The sequence below is a fragment of the Taeniopygia guttata genome, chromosome 3 (genome assembly GCF_048771995.1).
Source record: "Taeniopygia guttata chromosome 3, bTaeGut7.mat, whole genome shotgun sequence".
In the NCBI taxonomy this organism is placed as follows: Eukaryota; Metazoa; Chordata; class Aves; order Passeriformes; family Estrildidae; genus Taeniopygia; species Taeniopygia guttata.
In genome coordinates this window covers 1,707,334-1,733,523 of record NC_133027.1, presented here as the reverse complement: position 1 = coordinate 1,733,523, position 26,190 = coordinate 1,707,334, and the positions used below count along the sequence as shown (strand labels likewise).

The window sequence follows — 26,190 nt, the reverse complement described above, 5'->3', positions numbered from 1 at the left end:
CCCCATGACCATTCCTGGTCCCCATGACCACCCCTGTCCCCATGCCCACCCCTTGGCGTTGCGGTGGGCAGCTCGGTGCGGGAGCGGACGCGCACGGCGGTGACCATTCCCAGTCCCCACGGCCAATCCTGGTCCCCATGACCATTCCCGGTCCCTGTGACCACTCCTGGTCCCCATGGCCACTCCTGTCCCCCGTGCCCACCCCTTGGCCTTGCGGTGGGCAGCTCGGTGCGGGAGCGGACGCGCACGGCGGTGGACATGCGCGTGGGCGTGCACAGCGGCGCGGTGCTGGGCGGCGTGCTGGGCCAGAAGCGGTGGCAGTACGACGTCTGGTCCACCGACGTCACCGTGGCCAACAAGATGGAGGCGGGCGGCATCCCCGGGTGAGGCGCCATCCCCGACGTCCCCGTCCCCGTGCCGGTGGCACCGCGGTGACGTCGCGGTGACATCGCGGGCGCGGCAGGCGCGTGCACGTCTCGCAGAGCACCGTGGACTGCCTGAAGGGCGAGTTCGAGGTGGAGCCGGGCGAGGGCGGCTCCCGCTGTGACTACCTGAGGGACAAGGGCATCGTCACCTACCTGGTGGTGGTCCCCAAGCCCGGCCCGCGGCGCGGCGTCAACGGCCTGGTGGGTGTCGGCATGGGGACGTCGTGGGGATGGTGGGGGGGACACTGGTGGGGATGCTGGGGACATGGCGTCTGGGGACACTGGGGACACTGGTGGGGATGCTGGGGACATTGGTGACACTGGGGACACTGGTGGCAGTGGTGACACCCATCATGTCCCTGTCCCTGACCTCATCTGGGGTGTGATGGGTGACACTGGTGACACCGGTGACATTGGTGACACTGGTGACACTGGGGACACGGGTGGCACCGGTGACACTGGTGACACCGGTGACACTGGTGACACTGGTGACACCGGGGACACCGGTGACACTGGGGACACTGGTGACTTTGGTGACACTGATGACATTGGGGACACTGGTGACACCAACTGACACCCATCATGTCCCTGTCCCTGACCTCGTCCATGGTGTGATGGGTGACACTGGTGACACAGGTGACACAGGTGACACCGGTGACACCAGTGACACTGGTGACACTGGTGACACTGGGGACATCGGTGACACTGGTGACATTGATGACACTGGGGACACTGGGGACACTGGTGACACTGATGACACTGGTGGCACTGGTGACACCGGTGACACTGGTGACACTGGTGACACTGGTGACACTTATGACATTGGGGACACTGGTGACACCAACTGACACCCATCATGTCCCTGTCCCTGACCTCGTCCATGGTGTGATGGGTGACATTGGTGACACCGGTGACACTGGTGACACCGATGACACTGGTGACATTGGTGACACTGGTGACACTGGTGACACTGGGGACACTGGTGACACCGGTGACACTGATGGCACTGGTGACACTGGGGACACCCACCGTGTCCCTGTCCCTGACCTCATCTGTGGTGTGATGGGTGACACTGGTGGCACTGGTGACATGGGTGACACTGGGGACACTGATGACGCTGGTGACACCGGTGACACTGGTGACACTGGTGACACCGATGACATTGGTGACACTGGTGACACCCACCACGCCCCTGTCCCTGACCTCATCCGTGATGTGCTGGGTGACACCGGTGACATTGGGGACACTGGTGACATTGGGGACACTAGTAACACTGGGGACATTGGTGACATTGGTGACACCGGTGACACTGGTGACACTGGTGACACTGATGACATTGGTGACACTGGTGACGCCGGTTACACTGGTGATACTGGGGACACTGGTGACACTTATGACATTGGGGACACTGGTGACACCAACTGACACCCATCATGTCCCTGTCCCTGACCTCGTCCATGGTGTGATGGGTGACACCGGTGACATTGGTGACACCAGTGACACCCACCACACCCCTGCCCCCACAGAAGCTGTCCCTGACCTCGTCCCACTCGGTGTCCCCCCCTCTGGTGGCCGCGCCGGAGCCCAACGGGAGCCTCAGCCCGGAGCCACCTGAGGACACCGACCCCGACCCGGACACCGACGCCGACGAGGTACCACCAACATCCCCACGGTGGTGTCCCCACCATGGTGTCCCCATGGTGTTGTCCCCACGATGTCCCCACGGCGTCCCCGTCCCACAGGCGCCCAACCCGTCCTTCCCCAACCCGCGGCGCCGGCTGCGGCTGCGGGACCTGGCCGAGCGCGTGGCGGGCGCGGCGCAGAACGAGCAGGAGCTCCACCGGCTCCTCAACGAGGCCCTCCTGGAGCGCGAGTCCATCCAGGCGTGAGTGTCCCCAACGTCCCCTCTTGGCCACCCCGGTGGTCACCACGGTGGTGGCGTTGTCCCCACGTGCCACGTTCTCCAGGCTGAAGGGTGCGGCCACCTTCCGTCTCTCGCTGCGCTTCACCGACCCCGAGATGGAGACGCGCTACTCGGTGGAGAAGGAGAAGCAGAGCGGCGCCGCCTTCGGCTGCTCCTGTGTTGTCCTCTTCTTCACCACCATGGTGGAGGCCACCATCGACCCCCGGTAGGTCGGCGGTGCCACGTTGGCCGCGTTGGCCGCGCGGTTGGGCTGGATCGGCGCCGCCGACCTCCCTGTGACGCCACCGGCAGGTTGGTGACCAACTACGTGACCTTCGTGGTGGGAGAGGCTTTGCTGGTGGGACTCACGCTCTGCTCCTTGGCCGCCATCTTCCCGCGGGTGAGACAGCGGGCGTGGATTGGGGACGTGGTGGTGACATCGGGTGTCACCTCCCCGGTGACCGTCCCCGTCCGGTGGGTGTCACCGCAGGCTTTCCCCAAAAAGTTGGTGGCCTTCTCCACATGGATCGACCGGACGCGGTGGGCGCGCAACACCTGGGCCATGGCGGCCATCGCCATCGTCACCGCCGCCGACATCGTGGACATGGTGAGGTCCGGATGGGACAATGGGGACACCTCGGGGTGGTGGCGGTGAGGAGCAGCACAGATGTTGCAGCTCCATCACGCTGGTGGTCATGGTGGCCACCACCGTGTCCCCGTGTCCCCAGCTTGGCTGCCATGGGGACCACAAGGTGGTGGCCACCAACAGGACCTCGGGGCCACCATGGTGTCCACCACCGTGTCCCCGTGTCCCCAACTGGGCCACCATGGGGTCCACAAGGTGATGGCCACCAACGGGACCTTGGGGCCACCATGGTGTCCACCACCGTGTCCCCATGTCCCCAGCTGGGCTGTCATGGGGACCAGAAGATGGTGGCCACCAACGGGACCTCGAGGCCACCATGGGCTGGGGGCCAGTGGGACACTGGTGGCCAATGGGACATGGAGGCCACCATGGGCAGGTGGCCAATGGGACATGGAGGCCACCATGGGCAGGTGGCCAGTGGGACATGGAGACCACCATGGGCAGGTGGCCAATGGGACATGGAGGCCACCATGGGCAGGTGGCCAATGGGACATGGAGGTCACCATAGGCTGGTGGCCAGTGGGACATGGTGGCCAACATGGGCTGGTGGCCAGTAGGACATGGAGGCCACCATGGGCTGGTGGCCAATGGGACATGGAGGCCACCATGGGCTGGTGGCCAATGGGACATGGAGGCCACCATGGGCAGGTGGCCAGTGGGACATGGAGACCACCATGGGCAGGTGGCCAATGGGACATGGAGGCCACCATGGGCAGGTGGCCAATGGGACATGGAGGTCACCATAGGCTGGTGGCCAGTAGGACATGGAGGCCAACATGGGCTGGTGGCCAATGGGACCTCGGGGCCACCATGGGCTGGTGGCCAGTGGGACATGGAGGCCACCACGGGCTGGTGGCTGTGAGGAGCAGTACAGATGTTGCAGCTCCATCTCCCTGGTGGCCATGGTGGCCACCACCGTGTCCCCGTGTCCCCAACTGGGATACCATGGGGACCACAAGGTGGTGGCCACCAACAGGACCTTGGGGTCACCATGGGCTGGTGGCTGTGAGGAGAAGCCAAAATGCTGGAATTAGCTCACCCAGGTGGCCATGGTGGCCATCACCGTGTCCCCATGTCCCCAGCTGGGTTACCATGGGGACCACAAGGTGGTGGCCACCAACAGGACCTTGAGGACACCATGGGGTGGTGGCGGTGAGGAGCAGCACAGATGTTGCAGATCCATCTCCCTGGTGGCTGTGGTGGCCACCACCATGTCCCTATGTTCCCAACTGGGCTGTCATGGGGACTACAAGGTGGTGGCCACCAACAGGACCTCGGGGCCACCATGGTGTCCACCGCCGTGTCCCCATGTCCCCATCTTGGCTGCCATTGGGACCACAAGGTGGTGGCCAATGGGACATGGAGGTCACCATGGGCTGGTGGCTGTGAGGAGCAGCACAGATGTTGCAGCTCCATCACCCTGGTGGTCATGGTGACCACCACCGTGTCCCCAACTGGGCTACCATGGGGACCAGGGGCTGGTGGCCAATGGGACATGGAGGCCACCATGGGGTGGTGGCTGTGAGGAGTATCTCAAGTATTGCAGCTCCATCTCCCTGGAGGCCATGGTGGCCACCACCGTGTCCCCATGTCCCCAACTGGGCTGTCATGGGGACCACAAGGTGGTGGCCACCAACGGGACCTCGGGGCCATCATGGTGTCCACCACCGTGTCCCCATGTCCCCAACTGGGCTGCCAAGGGGACCACAAGGTGGTGGCCAATGGGACATGGAGGCCACCATGAGGTGGTGGCCAATGGGACATGGAGGCCACAATGGGGTGGTGGCCAATGGGACATGGAGGCCACCATGAGGTGGTGGCCAATGGGACATGGAGGCCACAATGGGGTGGTGGCTGCGAGGAGTATCTCAAGTATTGCAGCTCCATCTCCCTGGTGGCCATGGTGACCACCTTGTCCCCGTGCTGACCCCACCCTGATGTCCCCAGCTCGGCTGCCGCCGCCACCGCTGGGTGGCCACCAACAAGACCTGGGGGCCACCATGGTGTCCACAGCCGTGTCCCCATGTCCCAAACTGGGCTGTCATGGGGACTACAAGGTGGTGGCCACCAATGGGACCTCGGGGCCCCCATGGGCTGGTGGCCAATGGGACATGGAGGCCACCATGGGCTGGTGGTTGTGAGGAGCAGCACAGATGTTGCAGATCCATCACTCTGGTGGCCATGGTGGCCACCACCGTGTCCCCGTGTCCCCATCTTGGCTGCCATGGGGACCACAAGGTGGTGGCCACCAACGGGACCTTGAGGCCACCATGGGGTGGTGGCCAATGGGACATGAAGACCACCATGGGCTGGTGGCCAGTGGGACACTGGTGGCCAATGGGACGTGGAGGCCACCATGGGCTTGTGGCCAATGGGACATGGAGGCCACCATGGGCTGGTGGCCAGTGGGACATGGAGGCCACCATGGGCTGGTGGCCAATGGGACATGGAGGCCACCATGGGCTGGTGGCCAGTGGGACATGGAGGCCACCATGGGCTGGTGGCCAATGGGACATGGAGGCCACCATGGGCTGGTGGCTTTGAGGAGCAGCCAAACCTCTGTAGCCACCTCACCCAGGTGGCCATGGTGACCACCGTGTCCCCGTGCTGACCCCACCCTCGTGTCCCCAGCTCAGCTGCCAGCGCCACCACTGGGCGCCCACCAACGGGACCTGGGGGCCACCATGGTGTCCACCACCGTGTCCCCATGTCCCCAGCTGGGCTGCCATGGGGACCACAAGGTGGTGGCCAATGGGACATGGAGGCCACCATGGGTAGGTGGACACTGGGACATGGAGGCCACCATGGGCTGGTGGCCAGTGGGACACTGGTGGCCACTGGGACATGGAGGCCACCATGGGCTGGTGGCTGTGAGGAGAAGCCAAAATGCTGCAGTTGCCTCACCCAGGTGGCCATGGTGGACAGCAACTTGTCCCCATGTCCCCAATGTGGCCCACAAGGTGGTGGCCACCAATGGGACCTCAGGGCCACCATGGGGTGGTGGCCAATGGGACATGGAGGCCACCATGGGCTGGTGGCCAATGGGACATGAAGGTCACCATGGGCAGGTGGCCAATGGGACTTGAAGACCACCATGGGCAGGTGGCCAATGGGACTTGAAGACCACCATGGGCAGGTGGCCAATGGGACCTCGGGGCCACCATGGGCTGGTGGCCACTGGGACATGAAGACCACCATGGGCTGGTGGCCAATGGGACATGAAGACCACCATGGGCTGGTGGCCAATGGGACATGGAGGCCACCATGGGCTGGTGGCCAATGGGACATGGAGGCCACCATGGGCTGGTGGCCAATGGGACATGAAGGCCACCATGGGCTGGTGGCCAATGGGACATGGAGGCCACCATGGGCTGGTGGCCAATGGGACATGGAGGCCACCATGGGCTGGTGGCCAATGGGACATGAAGGCCACCATGGGCTGGTGGCCAATGGGACTTTGGGGCCACCATGGGCTGGTGGCCAATGGGACATGAAAACCACCATGGGCTGGTGGCCAATGGGACTTTGGGGCCACCATGGGCTGGTGCCAGGAACAGCCAAACCGCTGCAGCCACCCCACCCTGGTGGCCATGGTGACCACCGTGTCCCCGTGCTGACCCCACCCTGGTGTCCCCAGCTCGGCTGCCGCCGCCACCGCTGGGTGGCCACCAACGGGACGTGGGGGCCGGCGCGGGGCGGGGGCTGCGTGGAGCACCCCAAGTACTTCAGCTACATCGCCCTGCTGGCCCTGGTGGCCACCGTGATGCTGGTCCAGGTCAGCCACATGGTCAAGCTGAGCCTCATGGTGCTCATCACCGCAGCCACCGGCGCCGTCAACTTCTCCATCTGGGAGCCCATCTTCGACCGCTACGACCGGCGGCGCGGCCAGCACGGCGCGTAAGGGGTTAACGGGGACAGGGATGGAGATGGAGATGGAGATGGAGATGGAGATGGAGATGGAGATGGAGATGGAGATGGAGATGGGGATGGAGATGGAGATGGAGATGGAGATGGAGATGGAGATGGAGATGGGGATGGGATGGAGATGGAGATGGAGATGGAGATGGAGATGGGGATGGAGATGGAGATGGAGATGGAGATGGAGATGGAGATGGGGATGGAGATGGAGATGGGGATGGAGATGGGGATGGGATGGAGATGGAGATGGGGATGGAGATGGAGATGGAGATGGAGATGGAAATGGAGATGGAGATGGAGATGGGGATGGGATGGAGATGGAGATGGAGATGGGGATGGGGATGGGGATGGAGATGGAGATGGAAATGGAGATGGGGATGGAGATGGAGATGGAGATGGAGATGGGGATGGGGATGGAGATGGAGATGGGGATGGAGATGGAGATGGAAATGGAGATGGGGATGGAGATGGAGATGGAGATGGAGATGGGGATGGGGATGGGGATGGAGATGGAGATGGAGATGGAGATGGGGATGGAGATGGAGATGGAGATGGAGATGGGGATGGAGATGGGGATGGAGATGGAGATGGAGATGGAGATGGAAATGGAGATGGAGATGGAGATGGGGATGGGATGGAGATGGAGATGGAGATGGAGATGGAGATGGAGATGGAGATGGGGATGGAGATGGGGATGGGATGGAGATGGAGATGGAGATGGAGATGGGGATGGAGATGGGGATGGGATGGAGATGGAGATGGGGATGGAGATGGAGATGGAGATGGAGATGGAAATGGAGATGGAGATGGAGATGGGGATGGGATGGAGATGGAGATGGAGATGGAGATGGGGATGGGGATGGGGATGGAGATGGAGATGGAGATGGGGATGGAGATGGGGATGGAGATGGGGATGGAGATGGAGATGGGGATGGAGATGGAGATGGAGATGGAGATGGGGATGGAGATGGGGATGGAGATGGAGATGGAGATGGAGATGGAAATGGAGATGGAGATGGAGATGGGGATGGGATGGAGATGGAGATGGAGATGGAGATGGAGATGGAGATGGAGATGGGGATGGAGATGGGGATGGGATGGAGATGGAGATGGAGATGGAGATGGGGATGGAGATGGGGATGGGATGGAGATGGAGATGGGGATGGAGATGGAGATGGAGATGGAGATGGAAATGGAGATGGAGATGGAGATGGGGATGGGATGGAGATGGAGATGGAGATGGAGATGGGGATGGGGATGGGGATGGAGATGGAGATGGAGATGGGGATGGAGATGGGGATGGAGATGGGGATGGAGATGGGGATGGAGATGGAGATGGAGATGGAGATGGAGATGGGGATGGAGATGGGGATGGGGATGGAGATGGAGATGGAGATGGAGATGGGGATGGGGATGGGGATGGAGATGGAGATGGAGATGGGGATGGAGATGGGGATGGAGATGGGGATGGAGATGGAGATGGAGATGGAGATGGGGATGGAGATGGAGATGGAGATGGAGATGGAGATGGAGATGGAGATGGAGAAGGGGATGGGGATGGAGATGGAGATGGAGATGGGGATGGGGATGGGGATGGAGATGGAGATGGAGATGGAGATGGAGATGGGGATGGAGATGGAGATGGAGATGGAGATGGGGATGGAGATGGAGATGGGGATGGAGATGGAGATGGAGATGGAGATGGGGATGGAGATGGGGATGGAGATGGAGATGGAGATGGAGATGGAGATGGGGATGGAGATGGAGATGGAGATGGAGATGGAGATGGGGATGGGGATGGAGATGGGGATGGAGATGGAGATGGGATGGAGATGGGGATGGAGATGGGGATGGAGATGGAGATGGAGATGGAGATGGAGATGGAGATGGAGATGGAGATGGAGATGGGGATGGAGATGGAGATGGAGATGGAGATGGAGATGGAGATGGGGATGGAGATGGAGATGGAGATGGAGATGGAGATGGAGATGGAGATGGGGATGGAGATGGAGATGGAGATGGAGATGGGGATGGGGATGGAGATGGAGATGGACATGGAGATGGAGATGGACATGGAGATGGAGATGGAGATGGGGATGGAGATGGAGATGGGGATGGGGATGGAGATGGAGATGGAGATGGGGATGGAGATGGACATGGAGATGGAGATGGGGATGGAGATGGAGATGGAGATGGAGATGGAGATGGGGATGGAGATGGAGATGGAGATGGAGATGGAGATGGGGATGGAGATGGAGATGGAGATGGAGATGGGGATGGGATGGGGATGGAGATGGAGATGGAGATGGAGATGGGATGGGGATGGAGATGGAGATGGGGATGGGGATGGAGATGGGGATGGGGATGGGGATGGAGATGGGGATGGGGATGGGAATGGGGATGGGGATGGGAACGGGGACGGGGATGGGGACGGGGACGGGGATGGGGACGGGGATGGGGACGGATTCCGGCCTCTGGATGATCCCTCGGCGACCATCTGGAATTCCGGCCTCGGCTGATCCCTTGGGGACCATCCGGAATTCCGGCCTTGGCTGATCCCTCGGGGACCGTCCGGAATTCCGGCCTTTGGGGGACCATCCGGAATTCCGGCCTCTGGACAATCCCTCGGGGACCATCCGGAATTCCGGCCCCTGGCTGATCCCTCGGGGACCATCCGGAATTCCGAACTCCGGCTGATCCCTTGGGGACAATCCGGAATTCCGAACTCCGGCTGATCCCTCGGCAGGTCGGTGCTGGTGCCCTCCAAGTACTCCATGACCGCCATGATCTTCGTGGTGATGCTCAGCTTCTACTACTTCTCGCGGCACGTGAGTGACGGGGGGGAGGGCTCCTTCCTTCCCTTCTCCTTCCTTTTCTTCTCCGTCCTTTTCTCCTTCTACCTTTTCCTTCCCTTCCTTCCCTTCTCCGTCCTTTTCTTCTTCCTTTTCCTTCCCTTCCTTGCCTTTTCCTTCTGTTTCTCCTTCTTCCTCTTCCTTTCCTTCCTTTTCTCCTTCCTTTTCTTCTTCTTCCTTTGCCTTTCCTTCCTTCCCTTTTCCTTCCTTCCCTTTTCCTTCCTTTTCCTTTCCTTTCTTCCCTTTCCCTTTCCTCTCCTTCCCTCCCTTTTCCTTCTTCTTCCTCATTTTTCTGCTCTTTCTTCCCATTCCCAACCTTTTCCTTCCTTTTCCCACCCTTTCTTCCCTTTTCCTTCCTTCTCCTTCCTTTTCCTGTCCTTTCTTCTGTTTTTCTTCTTCTTCCTCAATTTCCTTTCCTTTCCTTTCCTTTCCTTTCCTTTCCTTTCCTTTCCTTTCCTTTCCTTTCCTTTCCTTTCCTTTCCTTTCCTTTCCTTTCCTTTCCTTTCCTTTCCTTTCCTTTCCTTTCCTTTCCTTTCCTTTCCTTTCCTTTCCTTTCCTTTCCTTTCCTTTCCTTTCCTTTCCTTTCCTTTCCTTTCCTTTTCCTCCCTTTTCCCCTTTTCCTCCCTTTTCCCGCCCTTTCCTTCCCAGATTCCCTAAATCCCTTCCCGGATTCCCGGGATCTCCAGGGCACCGGGATTTATCCCGGGCCCATCCACAGCACCTACGGCATTTCCACGGAAATTCCCAAAGGGTTTTCCATCCCACACCAATTCTGGGAACGACCCCATCTCCCCATCATCCCATTATCCCATCATCCATTATCCCATTATCCCATTATCCCATCATCCCATTATCCTATTATCCCATTTTCCCATGATCCCGTAATCCCATTATCCCATTATCCCATTATACCATGATCCCATCATCCCATTATCCCACTATCCCATTATCCCATTATCCCATCATCCCATAATCCCATTATCCCATTATACCATGATCCCATCATCCCATTATCCATAATCCCATTATCCCATCATCCCATTATCCCATGATCCCATAATACCATCATCCCATAATCCCATCATCCCATCATCCCATCATCCCATCATCCCATCATCCCATCATCTCATTATCCCACCATCCCATCATGCCACAATCCCATTATCCCATTCTCCAATTATCCCACCATCCCATTATTCCATAATCCCATTATCCCATTATCCTATTATTCCATTATCCCATTATCCCATCATCCCATCATCCTTTAATCCCATGATCCCATCATCCCTTAATCCCATGATCCCATGATCCCATAATCCCACAATCCCATTATCCCATAATCCCATCATCCCATAATCCCATCATCCCATAATCCTTTAATCCCATTATTCCATAATCCCACAATCCCATTATCCCATTATCCCATCATCCCATTATCCCATTATCCCATTATACCATAATCCCATTATCCCATTATCCCATAATCCCATCATCTCATTATCCCATCATCCCATCATCCCATCATCCCATTATCCCATTATCCCACTATCCCATTATCCCATTATCCCATCATCCCATCATCCCATTATCCCATTATCCCGTTATCCCATCATCCTATCATCCCATTATCCCATTATCCCATTATCCCATTATACCATCATCCCATGATCCCATCATCCCATGATCCCATAATCCCATCATCCCATAATCCCATCATTTTGTAATACCATTATCCGATCATCCCATCATGCAATTATCCCATTATCCCAGAATCCCATCTCCCATCATTCCATAAATTGCATCATCCCATTATCCCATCATCCCATAATATCACATTCCCATCACCCCATCATCCCAGAAATTCCATCATTTCATCATCCCTGCAGAAGATTGACATCCACAACCAGAAGGAGCGCGTCTCCATTATCCCAAAATCCCCAAATCCCCCAATCCAGGGAATTCCCACATTCCCACATTCCCAGGTGGAGAAGCTGGCGCGGACGCTGTTCCTGTGGAAGATGGACGTCCACGAGCAGAAGGAGCACGTCTCCATTATCCCATTATCCCATAATCCCACAATCCCACCATCCCCAAATCCCATAATCCCACCATCCCACATTCCCAAAATCCCCCAATCCCGGGAATTCCCACGTTCCCAGGTGGAGAAGTTGGCGCGGACGCTGTTCCTGTGGAAGATCAACCAGAAGGAGAACATCTCGATTTATCCCATTATCCCACCATCCCATAATCCCACAATCCCACAATCCCACCATCTCACCATCCCACCATCCCACCATCCCACATTCCCAAAATCCCCCAATCCCGGGAATTCCCGCATTCCCAGGTGGAGAAGCTGGCGCGGACGCTGTTCCTGTGGAAGATGGACGTCCACGAGCAGAAGGAGAACATCTCCATTATCCCATTATCCCACAATCCCACCATCCCACAATCCCACCATCCCACATTCCCAAGATCCCCCAATCCCGGGAATTCCCACATTCCCTGGTGGAGAAGTTGGCGCGGACGCTGTTCCTGTGGAAGATCAACCAGAAGGAGCACATCTCCATTATCCCATTATCCCACCATCCCACCATCCCACCATCCCACAATCCCACCATCGCATCATCCCACATCCCGAAATTCCCCAATCCCAGGAATTCCCGCATTCCCAGGTGGAGAAGCTGGCGTGGACGCTCTTCCTGTGGAAGATGGACATCCACCACCAGAAGGAGAACATCTCCATTATCCCATAATCCCATAATCCCACCATCCCACCATCCCACCATCCCATAATCTCACCATCCCACATTCCCCAAAATCCCCCAATCCCGGGAATTCCCGTGTTCCCAGGTGGAGAAGCTGGCACGGACGCTGTTCCTGTGGAAGATGGACGTCCATGAGCAGAAGGAGCGCGTCTCCATTATCCCATTATCCCACCATCCCACCATCCCACCATCCCACCATCCCACCATCCCACATTCCCAAATCCCCCAATCCCGGGAATTCCCGCGTTCCCAGGTGGAGAAGTTGGCGCGGACGCTGTTCCTGTGGAAGATGGATGTCCACCACCAGAAGGAGAACATCTCCATTATCCCACCATCCCGTAATCCCATAATCCCACCATCCCACCATCCCACCATCCCCAAATCCCCAATCCCGGGAATTCCCGCGTTCCCAGGTGGAGAAGCTGGCGCGGACGCTGTTCCTGTGGAAGATGGACGTCCACGAGCAGAAGGAGAACATCTCCATTATCCCATCCCACCATCCCACCATCCCACATCCCCAAATCCCCCAATCCCGGGAATTCCCGCATTCCCAGGTGGAGAAGCTGGCGCGGACGCTGTTCCTGTGGAAGATGGACGTCCACGAGCAGAAGGAGCGCGTCTCCGAGATGCGCCGCTGGAACGAGGCCCTGGTGGCCAACATGCTGCCCGAGCACGTGGCCCGACACTTCCTGGGCTCCAAAAAGCGGGATGAGGTCGGTATTCCCAGATTTTTCCCGGCGCTTCCCGTTTTTCCCGGCTCTTCCCGCGTTCCTGGAGTTCTTCGGACGGGATCCGTGGAGCTTCTGTCCCATCCCACTCCAACCCCGCTCCCAGGTGGCTCCAACCGTTCCTTGGATGTTCCCAGGGATTCTTTGGGAATTCTGGCCCTGTTTTCCCAGGGAATTCCCTCCATTCCCGGCTCTCACAGCCTGGGATTGGATCCATCCCCATCCCAGATCTTCTCCAGGAAGGAATTTTGGGAATTCCTTGGGAATTTGGGACTCCAGGAAGGGTCTCTCTTCCTTTTTCCAACCCCAAGTTCCATAAAAAACCCTCAGGATGGATCCTGATCATCTCTGATCCCAGAATCCTGCAATGGTTTGGGATGGGATCCATGGAGCTTCAATCCCATCCCGTTCCCACCACACCATCCAAGGGTTCTCCAACCCAATCCCAATCCCAATCCCAATCCCACCTCACCATCCAAGTGTCCTCCAATCCCACTGCACCATACAAAGTTTCTCCAATCCCAATCCAAATCCCAATCCCAATCCCAATCCCACCACACCATCCAAGGGTTCTCCAATCCCATCCCATCCCCATCCCACTGCACCATCCAAGGGTTCTCCAACCCAATCCCAATCCCACTGCACCATCCAAGGGTTCTCCAATCCCAATCCCAATCCCACCTCACCATCCAAGGGTTCTCCAATCCCAATCCCAATCCCACCACACCATCCAAGGGTTCTCCAACCCCAATCCCAATCCCGTCACACCATCCAAGGGTTCTCCAACCCCAATCCCAATCCCACCACACCATCCAAGGGTTCTCCTATCCCAATCCCACCGCACCATCCAAGGGTTCTCCAATCCCAACCCCACCACACCATCCAAGGGTTCTCCAATCCCAATCCCAATCCCACCACACCATCCAAGGGTTCTCCAATCCCAATCCCAATCCCACCACACCATCCAAAGGTTCTCCAATCCCAATCCCACCACACCATCCAAGGGTTCTCCAATCCCATCCCAATCCCAATCCCACCTCACCATCCGAGGGTTCTCCAATCCCAATCCCACCACACCATCCAAGGGTTCTCCAATCCCAATTCCAATCCCATGGCACCATCCAAGGGTTCTCCAATCCCAATCCCACCGCACCATCCAAGGGTTCTCCAATCCCAATCCCACCGCACCATCCAAGGGCTCTCCAACCCAATCCCAATCCCACCACACCATCCAAGGGTTCTCCAATTCCAATCCCATCACACCATCCAAGGGTTCTCCAATCCCAATCCCACGGCACCATCCAAGGGTTCTCCAATCCCAATCCCACCGCACCATCCAAGGGTTCTCCAATCCCAATCCCACCGCACCATCCAAGGGTTCTCCAATCCCAACCCCACAACACCATCCAAGGGTTCTCCAATCCCAATCCCACCGCACCATCCGAGGGTTCTCCAATCCCAATCCCAATCCCAATCCCACCACACCATCCGAGGGTTCTCCAACCCAATCCCAATCCCACGGCACCACCCGGGGGTTCTCCAATCCCACCCGTTCCGGCGTTCCAGGAGCTGTACAGCCAGTCCTACGAGGAGATCGGGGTGATGTTCGCCTCGCTGCCCAACTTCGCCGACTTCTACACTGAGGAGAGCATCAACAACGGCGGCATCGAGTGCCTGCGCTTCCTCAACGAGATCATCTCCGACTTCGACGCCGTGAGCGCGACCCCGGTGGGAACGGCGGGAGGGGCCGGGCGGGGGTCCCTGGGAATGAACATCCAGGTGGGATCACGGGGAACATCCAGGTGGGATCACGGGAACATCCAGGTGGGATCACGGGAACATCCAGGTGGGATCAGAAGGAACATCCAGGTGGGATCAGACTGGGAATAACTGGAGATATCCAGGTGGGATCAGACTGGGAATCACAGGAACATCCAGGTGGGACAGGGAACATCCAGGTGGGATCACGGGGAACATCCAGGTGGGATCACGGCAGGAACCACGGGAATGGCCGGATGGAGATCTCGGGGGGAATCATGGGGATGTCCAGGTGGGATCAGACTGGGAATCACAGGAACATCCAGGTGGGATCACGGGGAACATCCAGGTGGGATCACGGCAGGAACGACGGGAATGGCCGGATGGAGATCTCGGGGGAATCATGGGGATGTCCAGGTGGGATCAGACTGGGAATCACAGGAACATCCAGGTGGGATCAGACTGGGAATCACAGGAACATCCAGGTGGGATCAGACAGGGAACATCCAGATGGGACCATGGGGAACATCCCAGTGGGATGGGGAACATCCAGGTGGGATCAGGGGAACATCCAGATGGGATCAGACTGGGAATAACTGGAGATATCCAGGTGGGATCACACTGGGAATCACAGGAACATCCAGGTGGGATCAGACTGGGAATCACAGGAACATCCAGGTGGGATCAGACTGGGAATAACTGGGAACATCCAGGTGGGATCAGACTGGGAATCATGGGAACATCCAGGTGGGGTCAGGGGGAACATCCAGGTGGGATCATGGGGAACATCCAGGTGGGACCATGGGGAACATCCAGGTGGGATCATGGGGAACATCCAGGTGGGATCAGGGGGAACATCCAGGTGGGATCATGGGGAACATCCAGGTGGGGTCATGGGGAACATCCAGGTGGGATCAGGGGGAACATCCAGGTGGGATCATGGGGAACATCCAGGTGGGATCATGGGGAACATCCAGGTGGGATCAGGGGGAACATCCAGGTGGGATCATGGGGAACATCCAGGTGGGGTCATGGGGAACATCCAGGTGGGATCAGGGGGAACATCCAGGTGGGATCATGGGGAACATCCAGGTGGGATCAGGGGGAACATCCAGGTGGGATCATGGGGAACATCCAGGTGGGATCATGGGGAACATCCAGGTGGGGTCAGGGGGAACATCCAGGTGGGATCAGGGGGAACATCCAGGTGGGATCAGACTGGGAATCACGGGAACATCCAGGTGGGATCAGACTGGGAATAACTGGGAACATCCAGGTGGGATCACGGGGAATCACAGGAACATCCAGGTGGGATCAGACTGGGAATCACAGGAACATCCAGGTGGGATCACGGGGAACATCCCGGTGGGACGGGGAACATCCAGGTGGGATCAGGGGGAACATCCAGGTGGGATCAGGGGGAACATCCAGGTGGGATCACGGGGAACATCCAGGTGGGATCAGGGGGAACATCCAGGTGGGATCAGGGGGAACATCCAGGTGGGATCATGGGGAACATCCAGGTGGGATCATGGGGAACATCCAGGTGGGATCACGGGGAACATCCAGGTGGGATCACGGGGAACATCCAGGTGGGATCACGGGAACATCCAGGTGGGATCCCAGCGGGACGTTCCCGTGGCCATCCCGCTTTGGTGTCCCTGCCCAGCTGCTGGACGAGCCCCAGTTCCGCTGCATCACCAAGATCAAGACCATCGGCAGCACCTACATGGCCGCCTCCGGGGTGACGCCCGACGCCGGCGCCAACGGATTCGGAGCCAAGGTCAGGCCGGGATTGGGACACCCCTGGGGATGTTGGGATCGGTCCCTTCCTGCTTGTCCCCATCCTTGGCTCCATCTCCACGTCCCATCTCCGTGTCCCATGTCCGTGTCCCATCCCATGTCCCATCTCCATGTCCCATCTCCATGTCCCATTTCTGTGTCCCATCTCCGTGTCCCATCCCAAGTCCCATCCCTGTGTCCCATCTCCATGTTCCATCATCATCTCCATGTCCCATCTCCGTGTCCCATTTCTATGTCCCATCTCCATCTCCCATCCCATGTCCCATCCCATGTCCCATCCCTTGTCCCATCTCCATGTCCCATCTCCGTGTCCCATCTCCATGTCCCATCCCTGTGTCCCATCTCCATGTTCCATCATCATCTCCATGTCCCATCTGTGTGTCCCATCCCATGTCCCATCCCGGTGTCCCATCTCCACATCCCAGCTCCATGTCCCATCTCCATGTTCCATTTCCATGTCCCATCTCCATGTCCCATCTCTGTGTCTGTGTCCCATTTCCATCCCCATATCCCATCTCCGTGTCCGTGTCCCATCTCCATGTCCCATCCCAGTGTCCCATCTCCACATCCCAGCTCCATGTCCCATCTCCATGTTCCATCTCCAAATCCCATCTCCATGTCCCATTTCCATATCCCATCATCATCTCCATGTCCCTTCTCCATGTCCATGTCCCATCTCCATGTCCCATCCCCGTGTCCCATCTCCATGTCCCATCCCCATGTCCCATCTCCATGTCCCATCTCCATGTCCCATCTCCGTGTCCCATTTCCATGTCCCATCCCAGTGTCCCATGTGCCATCCCCATGTCCCATCTCCATGTTCCCAAATCTGTGTCCCATCTCCATGTCCCATCTCCATGTCCCATCTCCGTGTCCCACCATCTCCATGTCCCATTCCTGTCCCATCTCCATGTCCCATCCCAGTGTCCCATGTGCCATCCCCATGTCCCATCCCCATGTTCCCAAATCTGTGTCCCATCTCCATGCCCCATCCCCATGTCCCATCTCCGTGTCCCACCATCTCCATGTCCCATTCCTGTCCCATCTCTACGTCCCATCCCAGTGTCCCATGTCCCATCCCCATGTTCCCAAATCCATGTCCCATCTCCATGTCCCATTTCCATGTCCCATCTCCATGTCCCATCTCCATGTCCCATCTCTACGTCCCATCCCAGTGTCCCATGTGCCATCCCAATGTCCCTTCTCCATGTTCCCAAATCTGTGTCCCTTCTCCATTTCCCATCTCTGTGTCCCATCCCCATGTCCCATCTACATCTCCCTTCTCCATGGCCCATTCCAGTGTCCCATGTCCCATCTCCATGTCCCATCTCCATTTCCCATCTCTGTGTCCCATCCCCATGTCCCATCTACATCTCCCTTCTCCATGGCCCATTCCAGTGTCCCATGTCCCATCTCCATGTCCCATCTCCATGTTCCCATCTCCATGTCCCATCATCTCCATCTCCATGTCCCATCTCCATGTCTCATCTCCAAGTCCCACCATGTCCCATCTCCATGTCCCGTCATCTCCATGTCCTGTCATCTCCATGTCCCATCTCCATGTTCCATCTCCAAATCCCATCTCCGTGTCCGTGTCCCATCTCCGTGTCCCATCTCCGTGTCTAATCTCCATGTCCCATGTCCCATATCCATGTCCCATCTCCATGTCCCATTTCCACATCCCATCATCTCCATGTCCCATTCCTGTCCCATCTCCATGTCCCATCCCAATGTCCCATGTCCCATCCCCATGTTCCCAAATCCATGTCCCATCTCCATGTCCCACCATCTCCATGTCCCATCTCCATGTCCCATCTCCACATGCTATCTACTCCATGTCCCATTCCTGTCCCATCTCCGTGTCCCATTCCAGTGTCCAATGTCCCATCTCCATGTCCCATCTCCATGTCCCATCATCTCCATGTCCCATCATCTCCATCTCCATGTCCCATCTCCCATCTCCATGTCCCATCTCCACCTCTGTGTTCAATCTCCCATCTCCATCTCCATGTCCCACCATGTCGCATCTCCATGTCCCAACATCTCCATGTCCCATCTCCATATCCCATCATCTCCATCTCCATGTCCCATCTCCACCTCTGTGTCTCATCTCCATGTCTCATCTCCAAGTCCCACCATGTCCCATCTCCATGTCTCATCATCTCCATGTCCCATCTCCATATCCCATCATCTCCACCTCTGTGTCCCATCTCCCATCTCCATCTCCATGTCCCACCATGTCCCATCTCCATGTCCCGACATCTCCATGTCCCATCTCTGTTTCCCATCTTCACATCCCATAATCTCCATGTCCCATTCCTGTCCCATCTCCATGTCCCCAAATCCATGTCCCCAAATCCATGTCCCATCATCTCCATGTCCCATCTCCACTTCTGTGTCCCATCTCCCATCTCCATCCTCCATCTCCATCTCCATATCCCATCTCCATGTCCCATCTCCATATCCCATCATCTCCACCTCTGTGTCCAATCTCCCATCTCCATCTCCATGTCCCATCTCCATGTCCCGTCATCTCCATCTCCATGTCCCATCTCCATGTCCCATCTCCATGTCCCGACACCTCCGTGTCCCATCTCCATGTCCCATCATCTCCACCTCTGTGTCCCATCTCCCATCTCCATCTCCATGTCCCATCTCCATATCCGATCTCCATATCCCACCATCTCCATCTCCATGTCTCATCTCCAAGTCCCACCATGTCCCATCTCCATGTCCTGTCATCTCCATGTCCCATCTCCATGTCTCATCATCTCCACCTCTGTGTCCCATCTCCCATCTCCATCTCCATGTCCCATCTCCATGTCCCATCTCCATATCTCATCATCTCCATCTCCATGTCCCATCTCCCACCTTCATCCCCATGTCCCATCTCCATGTCTTATCTCCAAGTCCCACCATGTCCCATCTCCATGTCCCGTCATCTCCATGTCCCATCTCCATATCCCATCATCTCCATCTCCATGTCCCATCTCCACCTCTGTGTCTCATCTCCATGTCTCATCTCCAGGTCCCACCATGTCCCATCTCCATGTCCCGTCATCTCCATGTCCCATCTCCATATCCCATCATCTCCATCTCCATGTCCCATCTCCATATCCCACCATCTCCAAGCCCCTCCACCTCCATGTCCCACCTCCGGTGCCGTTTCCCGATTCCGGCCGGCGGGCGCCGTTCCGGGGCCAATTCCCGGGATTTTGGCGCAGAAGGAGCCGCGCTCGGACACGGAGCGCTGGCAGCACCTGGCCGACCTGGCCGACTTCGCGCTGGCCATGAAGGTGACGCTGATGAACATCAACTACCAGTCCTTCAACAACTTCATGCTGCGCATAGGCAAGTCTGGGAATTCCAGGAATTCCAGGAATTTCGGGAATTTTGGGAATTCTGGGGTGTCACCCGCTGCTGTCCCCACCAGGGATGAACAAGGGCGCGGTCCTGGCCGGGGTCATCGGGGCGCGAAAGCCCCACTACGACATCTGGGGCAACACGGTCAACGTGGCCAGCAGGATGGAGTCCACCGGGGTCATGGGCAACATCCAGGTGGGACCATGGGAAACATCCTGGTGGGACCATGGGGAACATCCTGGTGGGGTCATGGGGAACATCCAGGTGGGACCATGGGGAACATCCAGGTGGGATCATGGGGAACATCCAGGTGGGATCACAGGGAACATCCAGGTGGGATCAGGGGGAACATCCAGGTGGGATCAGGGGGAACATCCAGGTGGGGTCAGGGGGAACATCCAGGTGGGACCATGGGGAACATCCAGGTGGGGTCATGGGGAACATCCAGGTGGGATCATGGGGAACATCCAGGTGGGATCACAGGGAACATCCAGGTGGGATCAGGGGGAACATCCAGGTGGGATCATGGGGAACATCCAGGTGGGGTCAGGGGGAACATCCAGGTGGGATCATGGGGAACATCCAGGTGGGGTCAGGGGAAACATCCAGGTGGGGTCATGGGGAACATCCAGGTGGGACCATGGGGAACATCCAGGTGGGATCATGGGGAACATCCAGGTGGGACCATTGGGAACATCCAGGTGGGACCAAGGGGAACATCCAGGTGGGGTCACAGGGAACATCCAGGTGGGACCATGGGGAACATCCAGGTGGGACCAGGGGGAACATCCAGGTGGGAACATGGGGAACATCCAGGTGGGATCAGGGGGAACATCCAGGTGGGATCATGGGGAACATCCAGGTGGGATCAGGGGGAACATCCAGGTGGGACCATGGGGAACATCCAGGTGGGACCATGGGGAACATCCAGGTGGGATCATGGGCAACATCCAGGTGGGGTCAGGGGGAACATCCAGGTGGGATCAGGGGGAACATCCAGGTGGGATCACGGGGAACATCCAGGTGGGGTCATGGGGAACATCCAGGTGGGATCACAGGGAACATCCAGGTGGGATCAGGGGGAACATCCAGGTGGGATCAGAGGGAACATCCAGGTGGGACCATGGGGAACATCCAGGTGGGGCCATGGGGAACATCCAGGAGGGATCATGGGGAACATCCAGGTGGGATCAGGGGGAACATCCAGGTGGGATCATGGGGAACATCCAGGTGGGGTCATGGGGAACATCCAGGTGGGGCCATGGGGAACATCCAGGTGGGGTCATGGGGAACATCCAGGAGGGATCATGGGGAACATCCAGGTGGGATCAGGGGGAACATCCAGGTGGGATCATGGGGAACATCCAGGTGGGGTCATGGGGAACATCCAGGTGGGGTCATGGGGAACATCCAGGTGGGATCAGGGGGAACATCCAGGTGGGATCATGGAGAACATCCAGGTGGGGTCAGGGGGAACATCCAGGTGGGGTCATGGGGAACATCCAGGTGGGACCATGGGGAACATCCAGGTGGGATCATGGGGAACATCCAGGTGGGGTCAGGGGGAACATCCAGGTGGGATCAGGGGGAACATCCAGGTGGGACCATGGGGAACATCCAGGTGGGACCATGGGGAACATCCAGGTGGGGTCAGGGGGAACATCCAGGTGGGATGAGGGGGAACATCCAGGTGGGATCATGGGGAACATCCAGGTGGGATCATGGGGAACATCCAGGTGGGGTCATGGGGAACATCCAGGTGGGGTCATGGGGAACATCCAGGTGGGGTCATGGGGAACATCCAGGTGGGGTCATGGGGAACATCCAGGTGGGATCATGGGGAACATCCAGGTGGGATCATGGGGAACATCCAGGTGGGGTCAGGGGGAACATCCAGGTGGGGTCATGGGGAACATCCAGGTGGGACCATGGGGAACATCCAGGTGGGATCATGGGGAACATCCAGGTGGGATCATGGGGAACATCCAGGTGGGATCATGGGGAACATCCAGGTGGGGTCATGGGGAACATCCAGGTGGGATCATGGGGAACATCCAGGTGGGACCATGGGGAACATCCAGGTGGGATCATGAGGAACATCCAGGTGGGATCAGGGGGAACATCCAGGTGGGATCATGAGGAACATCCAGGTGGGATCAGGGGGAACATCCAGGTGGGATCAGACCAGGAACATCCAGGTGGGACCATGGGGAACATCCAGGTGGGATAATGGGGAACATCCAGGTGGGACCAGGGGGAACATCCAGGTGGGATCAGGGGGAACATCCAGGTGGGATCAGGGGGAACATCCAGGTGGGATCAGGGGGAACATCCAGGTGGGATCAGGGGGAACATCCAGGTGGGACCATGGGGAACATCCAGGTGGGATCATGGGGAACATCCAGGTGGGAACATCCAGGTGGGATCATGGAGAACATCCAGGTGGGATCAGGGGGAACATCCAGGTGGGGTCAGGGGGAACATCCAGGTGGGGTCAGGGGGAACATCCAGGCGGGATCATGGGGAACATCCAGGTGGGATCAGGGGGAACATCCAGGTGGGATCACAGGGAACATCCAGGTGGGATCATGGAGAACATCCAGGTGGGATCAGGGGGAACATCCAGGTGGGATCATGGGGAACATCCAGGTGGGGTCATGGGGAACATCCAGGTGGGATCATGGGGAACATCCAGGTGGGGTCATGGGGAACGTCCAGGTGGGATCCTTGGGAACATCCAGGTGGGATCATGGGGAACATCCAGGTGGGATCATGGGGAACATCCAGGTGGGACCATGGGGAACATCCAGGTGGGATCAGGGGGAACATCCAGGTGGGGTCATGGGGAACATCCAGGTGGGACCATGGGGAACATCCTGGTGGGATCATGGGGAACATCCAGGTGGGATCACCAGGGGGATCTTGGGAACATCCAGGTGGGATCAGGGGGAACATCCAGGTGGGATCAGGGGGAACATCCAGGTGGGATCATGGGGAACATCCAGGTGGGGTCAGGGGGAACATCCAGGTGGGACCATGGGGAACATCCAGGTGGGATCATGGGGAACATCCAGGTGGGATCAGGGGGAACATCCAGGTGGGGTCATGGGGAACATCCAGGTGGGATCATGAGGAACATCCAGGTGGGATCATGGGGAACATCCAGGTGGGATCAGGGGGAACATCCAGATGGGATCATGGGGAACATCCAGGTGGGATCATGGGGAACATCCAGGTGGGATCAGGGGGAACATCCAGGTGGGATCACACCAGGAGTTTCACTGGGAGTTGGGGACTCCAGGAAGGGTCTCCCTTCCCTTTTCCACCCCCAAAATTCCATAAAAACCTCTCGGGATGGATCCTGACCATCCCAGATCTCAGAATCCCGGAATGATTTGGGATGGGATCCACGGATCACCAATCCCACCCCATTCAGGTTTGACCATCCTGCGATTTTCCAACATTTTCCTTGAACTCCCCCAACAATTTTTTCGGAATCTTTTTCCTTTTTCCTTGGAATTTTCTCATGAGCTCTTCCCGCTTTTCCTGGGCGTGGACATTCCCACATTCCCGTTTTTCCGGCCCAGGTGGTGGAGGAGACGCAGCAGATCCTGAAGGAATTCGGTTTCCGCTTCGTGCGCCGCGGCGCCGTCTACGTCAAGGGCAAGGGGGAGCTCCTGACCTTCTTCCTGAAGGGCCGCGAAAAACCGGGATCGCTCCTCGGATCCGCCGCCGTGCCCCTGCCCCACCAGGTGCTGGAGAATTCCTGAAAATTCCTCGGGAATGTCCAACTGGGATCCGCGTCCCCGTCCCTCCCGGAGGAGTTTTTGGGGTTTTTTTTGGGGTTTTGTTCCGTGGATCCCGTTTTTTTTCCCGGGATTTTCCTCGCCGCGGGAATTCCGGACTCGGATTCCAGGAGATCCAAACTCAGGGATGGGTGGGAAGAGTCGGCGTCTCCTCCGTGTGCCGGTGGTGGGAGAGGATCCGGGGTTTTTCCGGGAATTCCTCCCGGATTCCAGAGGTTGGGTCCGGATTTGGGGCAGGACGGGAGTTGTGTATTCCAGATCCATAAATTTGATCGGAGAAGCCACAGGTCCTTGTGTGTGCCCCGCGGCCGGAGCGGGATCGGGATCGGGATCGGGATATGGATTGGGATTGGGATTGGGATTGAGATTGAGATTGGGATGGGGATTGGGATTGGGATTGCGATTGGGATCGGATCAGGATTGGGATCGGGATCGGGATCGGGATCAGGATCAGGATTGGGATCGGGATTGGGATCGGGATCGGGATCGGGAGCGGGATCGGGATGGGATGGGATGGGATCGGGGTTGGGATTGGGAACAGGATTGAGATTGGGATCAGGATCTGGATTGGGATTGGGAACGGGACTGGGATTGGGATTGGCATCGGGATTGGATCAGGATTGGGACTGGGAACCGGATCGGGACCGGGATCGGGATCGGGATCGGGATTGGGATCGGTATTTGGAACAGGGTCAGGATTGGGATTGGGATTGGCATTGGCATTGGGATCATGATTGGGATTGGGATTGGGATTGGGATTGGGATTGGGATTGGGATCTAGATCAGTATCAGGATTAGGATTGGGATCGGATCAGAATCAGGATTTTGGATCGGGATTGGGATTGGGATTGGGATTGGGATTGGGATCGGGATCAGGATCGGGATTGGTAAGGGGACTGGGATTGGCATTGGCATTGGGATCGGGATCGGGATTGGGATCATGGATCAGGATCCGGATTGGGATTGGGATTGGGAACAGGATTGTGATTGGAATTGGGATTGGATCAGGATCGGGATTTGGATTGGATCGGGATTGGGATTTGATTGGGATTGGGATTTGGATTGGGATTGGGATTAGGATTGGGATTGGGAGCAGGATTGGGATCGGGATTGGGATTGGGATTGGGATCGGGATCGGGATCGGGATTGGGATTGGGATTGGGATTGGGATCGGGATTGGGAGCAGGATTGGGAACAGGATTGGCATTGTCATTGGGATTGGGATCGGGATCAGGATCAGGATTGGGGATCAGGATCAGAATTGGGATTGGGGATTGGCATCAGGATCGGGATTGGGATTGACATTGGAATCAGGATTGGGAATGGGATTGGCATTGGGATCGGGATTGTGATTGGGATCAGGATTGGGATTGGGATTGGCATTGGCATTGGGATTGGCATTGGGTTCAGGATTGGGAATGGGAGTGGCATTGGCATTGGGATTGGGATCGGGATCGAGATCAGTATCGGGATTAGGATTGGGATCCGATCAGAATCAGGATTGGGATGAAGATTGAGATTGGGATCAAGATCAGGATTAGGATTTGGATCCAAATCAGGGTGGGAATCAGGATTGGGATCAGGATTGGGATGAGGACTGCGATTGGGGATCAGGATTGGGATCGGGATCACGATCAGGTTCTTCATGGGAATCGAGATCGGAAGCAGAAACAGAATCATAATTTGGGATCGAGATCAGGATTAGGATTGGGATCATGATTGGAAGTGGAATTGGGATCAGGATTGGGATTGGGATCAGAATCGGGGTCAGGATCAGGATTGGGATCGGGATTAGGATTGGGATCTGAATCGGGAATGGGATCAGGATTGGAACCAGGATTGGGATCGGGGATTGGGATCAGGATCAGGATTGGGATCGGGATCAGAATCGGGATCAGAGTCAGGATCAGAATTGGGATTGGGATTGGGGGCTGGGATCGGTATCAGGTTTGGGATTGGGATCGGGATCACGATCAGGATCTTCATGGGAGTGGAGATCGGAAGCAGAAACAGAATCATAATTTGGGATCGAGATCGGGATTAGGATTGGGATCATGATTGGAAGTGGAATCGGGAGCGGGATTGGGATTGGGATCAGAATTGGGATCGGGATTAGGATTGGGATCTGAATCGGAAATGGGGTCCGGATTGAAACCAGGATTGGGATCGGGGATCGGGATCAGGATCAGGATTGGTATCGGGGATCGGGATCAGAATCGGGAT

The 26,190-nt window shown here is 57.4% G+C and overlaps 1 protein-coding gene across 5 annotated transcripts in view; it reads left to right on the top strand.

The window, feature by feature from the left end:
- The window catches only part of ADCY3 (adenylate cyclase 3), a 61,563-nt gene extending 37,316 nt beyond the window's left edge, over positions 1 to 24,247 (top strand). For 3 of the 5 annotated variants that reach the window (XM_072926239.1, XM_072926238.1, XM_072926235.1), the window contains 15 exons: positions 225 to 383; positions 464 to 626; positions 1,952 to 2,077; positions 2,168 to 2,310; positions 2,393 to 2,554; positions 2,641 to 2,728; positions 2,819 to 2,935; positions 6,612 to 6,871; positions 9,639 to 9,720; positions 13,064 to 13,222; positions 14,804 to 14,950; positions 16,665 to 16,778; positions 20,023 to 20,149; positions 20,232 to 20,356; positions 23,749 to 24,247. In XM_072926239.1, coding sequence (XP_072782340.1) covers positions 225 to 383; positions 464 to 626; positions 1,952 to 2,077; positions 2,168 to 2,310; positions 2,393 to 2,554; positions 2,641 to 2,728; positions 2,819 to 2,935; positions 6,612 to 6,871; positions 9,639 to 9,720; positions 13,064 to 13,222; positions 14,804 to 14,950; positions 16,665 to 16,778; positions 20,023 to 20,149; positions 20,232 to 20,356; positions 23,749 to 23,931 — 2,155 coding nt within the window. In that variant the 3' untranslated portion in view covers positions 23,932 to 24,247. Of the gene's footprint in view, positions 1 to 224; positions 384 to 463; positions 627 to 1,951; positions 2,311 to 2,392; positions 2,555 to 2,640; positions 2,729 to 2,818; positions 2,936 to 6,611; positions 6,872 to 9,638; positions 9,721 to 13,063; positions 13,223 to 14,803; positions 14,951 to 16,664; positions 16,779 to 20,022; positions 20,150 to 20,231; positions 20,357 to 23,748 lie in introns of all 5 variants that reach the window. The other 2 variants (XM_072926236.1, XM_072926237.1) reach the window with 2 other exon arrangements.
- Positions 24,248 to 26,190: the final 1,943 nt, after the last annotated feature.